At 43.7% G+C, this 9076-nt stretch overlaps 1 protein-coding gene across 3 annotated transcripts; it reads left to right on the top strand.

Annotated features, from left to right (window-relative positions):
• Positions 1 to 9076, top strand: LOC113021022 (uncharacterized). 3 transcript variants are annotated; one of them, XM_026165405.1, is made up of 5 exons: positions 1 to 589; positions 966 to 1078; positions 3356 to 3448; positions 4944 to 5117; positions 8092 to 9076. In XM_026165405.1, the coding sequence occupies exons 1-5, from the start codon at positions 439 to 441 to the stop codon at positions 8272 to 8274; spliced, it is 714 nt and encodes a 237-aa protein (XP_026021190.1). In that variant the 5' UTR covers positions 1 to 438; the 3' UTR covers positions 8275 to 9076. The 3 variants fall into 3 exon arrangements, with proteins under 3 accessions (XP_026021190.1, XP_026021192.1, XP_026021191.1); XM_026165407.1 differs by having other exon boundaries at positions 4947 to 5117; XM_026165406.1 differs by having other exon boundaries at positions 2 to 589; positions 969 to 1078.

Consider the following 9076-nt stretch of genomic DNA (forward strand, 5'->3'; position numbering starts at 1 on the left):
CCATTAGTTAAACAGCGGAGGAAGCAGCAATAGCAACCTGCTGTAATATTTATTCAGCAGCACAGACGCTGCTGTTTTCCGTGTCCGTGGCCTGGTGTCCTCCGCACATAGAGAGGGGTCCAGCTTAAAAATGCCTATTAGCCTAAGTAATGAGTCTGTGTGCCCGTGCGCTGCTGCTGCTTCCAGTCAGTGTCAGTCAGACCATAAACAAAACCAATGCTGCTGTCCGGCTCCAAGCCACAGCGACGTCACGCGCGCTTCGGGGAGGGCGTCAGTGCGCCGTCACGGGCTCTTAAACGCTGTGTGGCGTGTTTGACCGAGTGGAGAGAGTTTGAGATCCCCACTTTGCAGAGCGCATGTGGACTGCCAGCCTGTCCGGGACTGAGCGCACGATGAAGACGAGCGACAGGAGGACAGTTTCCTTTTCTGATCTGTAAGATGAGAGCCCCGGCGCTGAGGCCGAAGAGTTCAGGAGGATTTGTAAAGGGAAGATTAACAGTTCACGAAGGAGAAATGTCCACAACTGCAACTCCAACCATCCCCTCCTTCCAGCTGACATCTGATCAACTCACAGTGGTCGCTGCGTCCTGTAAGTAAAGCTTTAAGGATGTAATTCGAGTAAAAATCGTTTCTTTAGAGGGAGACATTTGGATACAGCATTTGGATTTAATCTAGCCACACATGCAGATAGCTATATATATATACAGGCTTTTAATGTCTCAGCTTTGGCTCTTATGTTTACCAAGCCCATTAAAAACAAGCTTAGACACTTGAGTTTGTCATTTTAAACACACCAGAGAAACTCTGACTGTAGAGATGGACTGACATTTAAAAACAGTGAATAAGCACATTTTTATTTAAAAAAAACTCATCACAGGCTTCAAATGTGCAAAGTGAGTGGAAAGAAAATGCACAGTGTCTGACTCAGTGTGATTAAGTGACTTCTCATTCTCTCCGGCTTCAAGCAGTTTCCTCTCTGGTGTTCTTCGTGGTTATCGTGGTGCTGCTGTCCATCATCTACCGCAAGGATCCTCAGTGCTGCAGACTGTTTTCCTATCAGGGGCCACATGCAGATATGGTAAGGAAAAACAAACCACATGGCAGAGAGTGTATGTGTGTGTGGGTGGGGGTGAGGGTGAGGGGGGACAAAAAAAACGCCCTGATGCTGAGTTTTGTGGGGGGTTTTCTTTGTAAGGTGATCTGTATGTTCAGTTTCTCAGCACAAACTGTTGAGATTACACTCAAAGACAGGCCGGCACGCAGACATTAAGGCGTGTCAGATTGAATTTGCATAGCGGCACAAACATGGCCTACAATAAACTTGATATGATCAGTGTCAGTCAGTGAATTTGCTCCGGTGGAAATAGCGCGCTGCCAGAAATATCTCTTGAGTGCTGCACTATCTCTCCAATAGAATTGGACAGAATTAGCACTGATGCTACTTCAGCACCATAGTGGCCTAATTAAATCACTGCAAATCAAATTTATTTTTTTTCTGTCCCAGCATTGGCAGGGTGAAGCAAATCAACCCAAGTCCTTGGGTCTGTTTTTAGCTTGTGTGTTAAAAATCATACCTACAAAATAACATAACTGTTTGCTCACTAAAGAGAAACACTTGACTATCCTCAGTGCTGCAGGTGCTGGTGCAGGATAAACTAAAGAGGAAATGCAAATACTCCCAAAGAATTATACTGTTTATTAGTCGTCTGTTTCCTTTTCCTGACCCGTCTCTCCCCTCCATTAGTCCCCAGGGGTGAGGTTTGAGTGTTATCTTTAGATTGCAGAGACACAACTCATGCCTCCCTCCTTCAACTGACAGGAAGCTGTCTGTTCAGCTGTGTCTTTAATGGAGAGGCTCTGTTGTGCCTGAGTTTAAGGAACTAACAGACTGTTTCACTTGTACAAAGTGGCCATGCTGACCTCTGCTTACAGCTGTACCGTGTTGCTGATAAGAGAAGCACATGATGGTTTCTATTTACCCACAGGTCACGTACAGTGAACTGCACGTGACAGATTAGAGAGTGATGAGTGTCGTTACAATTCCTGCGATTAATTGTGGTGAAAAAGAGGCTTTCACTCTTTTGACCACAAGCGAGAGAAAGTGAAGATTGAGCAACACACACACACAGGCGCTCTTTCATTGTGTTTCATGTCTTCGACTTCATAGTCACATACCTTTCCCTGCTTCAGTTTGCTCCATGAATAGTGGACCGACCCCACGGTGGGTGTTGGAGGTGGGGGGGAGACAAGAGGGACAATGGGAGCTCCTTTAGGCTGCGGCGGAGGAGAAAAAAAGCACACTGCTGCTGGGGTCCTCCCCCGACTTCGACACTGATTTTACACGGTTGTGCTTTTTTCTTCACGCTGGCTGATTCAATGGCAGGCGACAAAAGCTCCTCTCCTTTTTTTTTCCTTTTCTCTTCGACGTGGTGACGTTTCTTTCTTTTTTTTTATCCTCCCTCTCAAAAGTACAAACCAGTGAGGGGAAAATGACCTTTGACATCACCTTTTCTTGGTGCCATCTCTGTGTGTCTGTGAAACGTAATGAGGGTTATGGCAAAGGTCGACAGATCGCGTCACTTTGATGGTGAGTGATGTCATCGTTTAAAAAGGCCTGGGAAAATAATAAATCTGATAAACTGATGATATGTTGATGTGACCCCGTGTTAGTGCAATCTGAGCTGCCTTTGTTGCTTCTGTGTGAGAAGAATCTCTATAGTATTCGCAGCAACTGCTGTTTAGCTCATATCTCTTGTCCTCATGCTGGATCTAAATCTCAGTCAGGCAACAAATTGACTTTGTGGTAAAGGCGGCTCAAATGACATAAAAAGGCCATAATGTGTATTGGAGTGTGCTCCTTAACAGGTACCCGCCGGGGCTACACGGGCAATAGAGGGACGCTGAAAAGACCACACGGTGTGGTTTGTTGCCTAGGGACCTTGATGACACAGTAGGACATCACATTGTTCTCCACACAAAGGAGACTCATTTAGACGTGAGGCAATTACCTCGTTTTACTAACGGCCTTTTTTCAGGATTTCTGCACCTCATACAGTGAGACACTGACGGGTCTTGTTTTATAGGAGGAGGAGGCACGGAAATCTGAGGGTGGTCGTCTTATTGATTAGATAATTTATGGTACTGCTGAACCAGCCGGTGCACCAAAGTGACTAAACAAGGCATGAAAATTGGTCAATTGGGCTGAAGTTAGTGGTTCTCAGCAACAAGAACCAGAAAAATGCTTCACCTAGTTAAACTCTAAAGGTGAAATTCCAGTCCCGTGTTTAATTAATAACTAAGGGTTTTTTTTTTCCTGTCCCGCAACTTCTTGAATTCATTACTGTTTGTTTTACAGGGTGCTCCCTCTCAGTACTACAGCAGCAGGCAGACGCTGGTGCCATCTCCTTTTCTCGAGCAGACACAGATCACTGATGACAGCAGCACTCAGGTGAGAGAGCCCATCATCTGCTATTAAGCCAAACAAAGCACCTCTCTTCCCCTCTGTGTATGCTAATGGTTAAGGCAGGGCCTTCATTCACATGCACACACTCTATAATACACATAGGCCGGAAAGTCCTCGTCTCTGAAGTGAATGTTTCTGATGAGATTTATCCTTTAACGTGGGTATCTGGGAATAATACCCATCTGGGGTATATGATGGGGGAAATAATTATTTGATACCTGCTGAATTTGTAAGTTTTCACACTTACAAAGAAATGTGCAGTCTCTGATTTCTATATAACATTGTATATTATAATATATATATAATATACATATATTATATACAGAATATCCATCAGAAATCCAGTATTTAACACATTACATAAAAATAATAAACTGATTTGCATGTCACTGAGTGAGATAAATATTTGATCCACAAGCAAAACATGACGTAGTACTTGGTCGAATAACCTTTGTTGGCAAAAGCACAGCAGCAAAACGTTTTTTGTAGTTGGTTTTTGCCCACTCCTCTTTACAGAAGCTCTTTAAACTCATCCTTTGGGTTCTCGTCTAAGATTTTACATCCATTGGCCTCTCAATGTGCTGAAGCCATCCTGCACCCTTAGCAGAAACAGCCCCAAAGCATAATGTTCCCACCTCCTTGCTTAACTCTGGGGATGGTGTTTTCTGGGTCATACTCAGCATTTGTCTTCCTCCAAACATGGCAGGTCAAGTTGATGACAAAGACCTTTTGGTGTCATTTGACCACAGCCTTCTCTGAATTATTTAACCTATAGGTGTCTTCGGACGGGCCTGTACATGTGTCTTCTTGTGCAGATCCGTGTGGGCGCAGCAAGATTTCAATCCACTAGTGTAGTGCGTTACCAATGGTGCTCTTGGTGACTGTGGTCCCAACTGCCTGCCTCCTCCGGTATAGTTTTGGGATGATCCATCACAATTCTCATGAGAATGAGGGTAATTGTTAGTCATTTTATAAATTTTGCTTCTTGCTGACAGTGTTGTGGCTCCTCCTAATGTCCTCTGACAACTTTTTGGTCATGCCCGTGGTGGTGGAGAGGTTAGAATGGTAGAAAGTGATTATGTGGACAGGTTTGCTTTATACACGTAAAGAGCTGAGATGGTGAATGTCTGCAACTGACTGACTGATTGTAATTTGTATGTCACATGGCCACACAGAATTCTGGCTGGTTCAAATGCCTACTTCACTCATGCAAATCAGTTTATGTCTTTTATGTCATGTGTTTGGGGTTTTTTGTCTGGATTTTTGGTTGGTATTCTGTCTTTCTCCATTAAAATGAACCTAACCTAAAAATCTATTTCATTTAATTTCTTTTCTTTTCTTTCATTTCTTTTTAAGTGAGCAAATCTATAAATTTAGCAGGGCTCAAACACTTATTTCCCCCACTAAACTTCAGACCACTTTTCACAAATAACATAAAGACACCTGCTTCTTGTCCCACTGTGGTCTGTTTACGTCTCAGCAGGCAGGTCAGCTGTTCTACGTCGGCCTGCCCTCCAGCTACAGCCTGCCTGTGCTGGAAGGCCCCCTGCCGAGGCTCCCCTCCTATGAGAGCGTCCGAAAGAAGGACCGCCAGAGGCAGATCCACATGATGATCGCAGACCGTTTTGGTCTCAATGGACCCATTGTGACTGAGGTGGGGTACACTAGAGACTAAAACTGCATTACACAGTTTAGTATTGTTGTAAAGCCTTTGGAAATGTAGCCCTTCAGGTGGTTTTGTTAAGCATGGGATTGTGGGAGAACATTAAATCTCCAAAAAAAGTCGGCTTTTTATTGAAAGCCCTCATTTCTATTGACACAGTGGGTGGAGATAACAGAATGAGACTCTCTTTATTATTGTTAATAGAAAGATGTTGGCACACAATGTTGTAACAAGACCTTAGACTGCATTCAGAGCGCAGTAAACAGGATGCAGTATCAGCTCATCTAATGCCTGCTGCCGAATTGTGCTGGCAGCTGCGTTTCGAGGTTTTACCGTGTTGATCTTTCGCTTAGCTTCTAGTTCGCACAACGCTTGAGCAAACAAGGTAATGAGAAAAAGGAACATCAAACATAATTAAAGCCTGCGTTCTGAGTGCAAACAGTGCCCAAGAATGCAGCTTTGTGCTCCCATCTTCCACCGTTTTTTTCTACTTTGACCTCCTCTCCGTTTCTTTAATTAAACACCCCCTAGCATGACTGCTCATCACCAAAGCACATTCACACACAATACTCTTCTGTCATCCCATCACTAGTCACTGACAAACATTCCTCTACACAATCTGAACTCTATCTTGCAAGAGTTCAGATGATGGACCCCTTTATTTCCCCGCCTGCCCTGCGTGGCCCGAGGCAGGACGGCAGTAAAACTTTGCAGCCTGGTATGCGTGCGCGTGTGGTGCGGGTATCAAACGGGGGGCAGGGTTGTGGGGTTGCACTTGTCGCCTGAGGGTCCCCAAGCAATTAAAAGATAAGAGGACTCAGTCAGGAAGCGTGAATCTGCTAGATGTGATGAGAAAGATAATATATTTGGGGGAAAAAAGTAACATGTTCCAGACAGCCAGGATGGGGATGGATTAATTGGTAATGTAAATACAAACACGTTCTGCTTCACCACAGGGTCAGATTTCAGTTCTTTCAGGCCTGTGGATGCTCTCAGATTAACTCAGTCCTTCCGGATTGTTCGAGGACTTTTAATTTTCCTGAAGAATTTTGTGGTCTGCAACCTCGGTGGCATTACTGTGCGCTCTCAGACAGCTATGGAGAACAGTGCCCTTTGGCAACTTGGGAAATGTTTCCCAAAAGTCTTCAGAAGTCTCATCACTGCATACAAAGGCAGCAGTATGACAGTAACATGTATACACGTGCATCTCATTACTGAATGATATTCCATGTCTTTCCTTAAATCTGTATTAAGATAGCAGCTGTAAACATAATATTACCACTTGATTAATGCTATATTATAATGACCATGGAGTTTGCATGTTCTCCCTGTGCCCTTCTGGGTTTTCCAGCTTCCCCATCCACAGTCCAAAGACATACAAATTAGGTTAACTGGTTATTAGGACATAGATGTGAATGTGAGTGCAAATGGTGGTCAGTCTCTCTGCGTTGTATTTAATTCATGCTACTCCAGTTGTATTTGTTTGTGAAAGTATTTGCCTACAGAAAGCTGACAAAGCAGGGTTTTCAACCACTGCAAACTTTTCTCTGAGCAGTCGACCAAACTATCAACTATGTGGTTGACAAGTGGGCCAGAATAGGGAAGGAGTGACAGCAGAGTTAACCAGGAGTGAGAGAAGTGCGATCAAAAAAATACAGCAAGAAAAGTACCAAAAGTGGCCATTTCAGCTCCCTGTGTGTTATAATGGTGTGAAACCAGCCCAGTGAAGGAACAATGGGCTGGTTTCAGTCATTATGCAAATGTACTGTTTATAAGATTTGGGGAAACCTGCAGTCAGCCGAGACTGAAGAAGTCACTTGGATGAGTGACGAAACGTTTCTCCCACAAAACGCTATGTCCAGATGAACAGAATCAACTTTTGGAGATTTACTTACCTGGATGATTGAACATGCATCAAGACGAAAGCAAAATTATGAATTCCTGAAGTCCTGAATAAGTCGGAAATCTGAATTTCTGACTTCCCAGTCAGAATTTGAATCTAGAATGTTCCTTCAACTTGGATTTCTTACTTGGAAAGAGAATAAAAAACAAACAAACAAAGTATTATGCTGTATTGCCAGTGATACAAGAGTTAGCTAACTTAGCTAACAAATCCTGTTTTTACTTGCTTTTGTTCCGATATCTGAGTTCGAAGGTATCTAGAACACGGTGGAACACCAACGACAGCACAATCTAGAGTAGGGCACAGATTAGTTGTACCACATGTTTCTGACATTGCCGCCATCTGACTGCAGGCAGCTGGGCAGTCTGAGCTGCCCTAAGCTGCCCAACGACTCCCAATATGCCACAGGTGTCGAACTCCAGGCCTCGAGTGTCCTGCAGGTTTTAGATGTGTCCTTCATCCACAGCTGATTTAAATGGCTAAATTACCTCTTCAACATGTCTTGAAGTTCTCCAGAAGCCTGGTAATGAACTAATCATTTGATTCAGGCTTGTTGACCCACGGTGATATCTAAAGCTTGCAGGACACCGGCCCTCGAGATCTGGAGTTCGACACCCCTGCAATATGCTGTCACCATTGAACTGTCATTTCCCATTAGCCCTACGACATACTCATGATCTGTCCAATCACAGCTAAAATAGGCTCCAGCTCCACCCCACACATCCCGCAAACCTGAATTGGATAAGCAGAAATAATGAATAGATGTCAGCAGCCTATTTTTTCACTCTGCAGAGATTATGTTACATTAGCATTTTGAGTCTGAAGAGCTGATTAAGTTTATTTTTCCATTAAGTTCTGTTAAATGCTTATCTTGGTCCACCTGCTGGCTGCTAACTTTATCTGAATCAGAGCAGTTAACCTGTGGATCTGAACACTCCACAGACCCTTCAGTTACTTGCTAATTTTAAACAATTAGCTATTCTGACCGACAGTTCAGCTCATAGATGTTCATGTAATATTTAGTGTAAAATCTCTTCTATCTTTTTCCCCCATCTCCTACAGCCTCCTCCAACATACGAAGAGAGCATCCGTCAGTCGGTGGAGCTGCCGTACGACATCCTCTCATCCAGCCTGGACGTCCCCTCTGCTCAGAGTTTCTACACCAACACTAGAGCCGTCGTTCAGACTGACACAGCGCCTCCAGCTAACTTTGAGGCCGCCGACAACACCGTCCTACCCATGTGACGCCGATCAAGCCATCAAACTTTCTGGTGAATGTGAAGCAGAATTGCGATATTTAACGTAACGCAGATGCAGTTACTAAATCGACTGGATCCTTAACACTTGTGTACAAGATGATTCTGATACCTCAAAACTGACAGAGCTAATGTTGATCATGAGCTGGAAGGCAACCATACGAGGAGCCGCACACCCTGCAGGGAAGGACACGTTTGAATGTTAAAAATACTTTGTGACATTTACTGTGCTCTACCGTGCCCGTGAGTTTGAAAACAGAAACACTGAATACTCATAAAACTAAGGTGGCTGGCACATCTCGAACAGGAGAGGGCAGAACTGAAACATACCAAAAAAAGGGAACGACTATTTACTTTGTTGGTTACAGTGACGTGTATTAAATTCTGTTAATGGACTTATGTTTTCACAGTTAGCTCTTCTCATTTATTCTAATGTCCCCGAACTGGAAACCTCATTGTGTGGTTTTTAAAGAGGTCTGTTTGTTTAGTAGCTGCCGCAAAGCGGGCTTCTTTACCCCGCTGAGGCGATGCAACGCTGCTCTAGCTTGAGAGGGAGAATAAAAAAGGTGCTAATGAGAGTGCCTTTCATGGAATCGAAACTAGACATTCATTACAAAACCTTTGTCTTTACCCCATCTTTTGATTTTTTTCTATTTACACACCAGATTTTATGTCTTAATGTTCTGTGCGTTATTTTCTCTTACTTTCCATGTGCACGAGTCGTATGTTTGCCCTGCATATGTCTCGTACTGTATTTATTGAAGAAAGATAACTGACATCTTGTTATTTCT

This window comes from Astatotilapia calliptera, chromosome 4 (genome assembly GCF_900246225.1).
Source record: "Astatotilapia calliptera chromosome 4, fAstCal1.2, whole genome shotgun sequence".
Classification (NCBI taxonomy): Eukaryota; Metazoa; Chordata; class Actinopteri; order Cichliformes; family Cichlidae; genus Astatotilapia; species Astatotilapia calliptera.

What these genes read in the sequence shown, in the direction of transcription:
- LOC113021022 (XM_026165405.1), top strand. Translation starts at nt 439, where the DNA reads ATGAGAGCCCCGGCGCTGAGGCCGAAGAGTTCAGGAGGATTTGTAAAG. An exon ending in CACAGTGGTCGCTGCGTCCT is followed by an intron (nt 590 to 965) that starts GTAAGTAAAGCT and finishes TCCGGCTTCAAG; the next exon opens with CAGTTTCCTCTCTGGTGTTC. An exon ending in CTGATGACAGCAGCACTCAG is followed by an intron (nt 3,449 to 4,943) that starts GTGAGAGAGCCC and finishes TTTACGTCTCAG; the next exon opens with CAGGCAGGTCAGCTGTTCTA.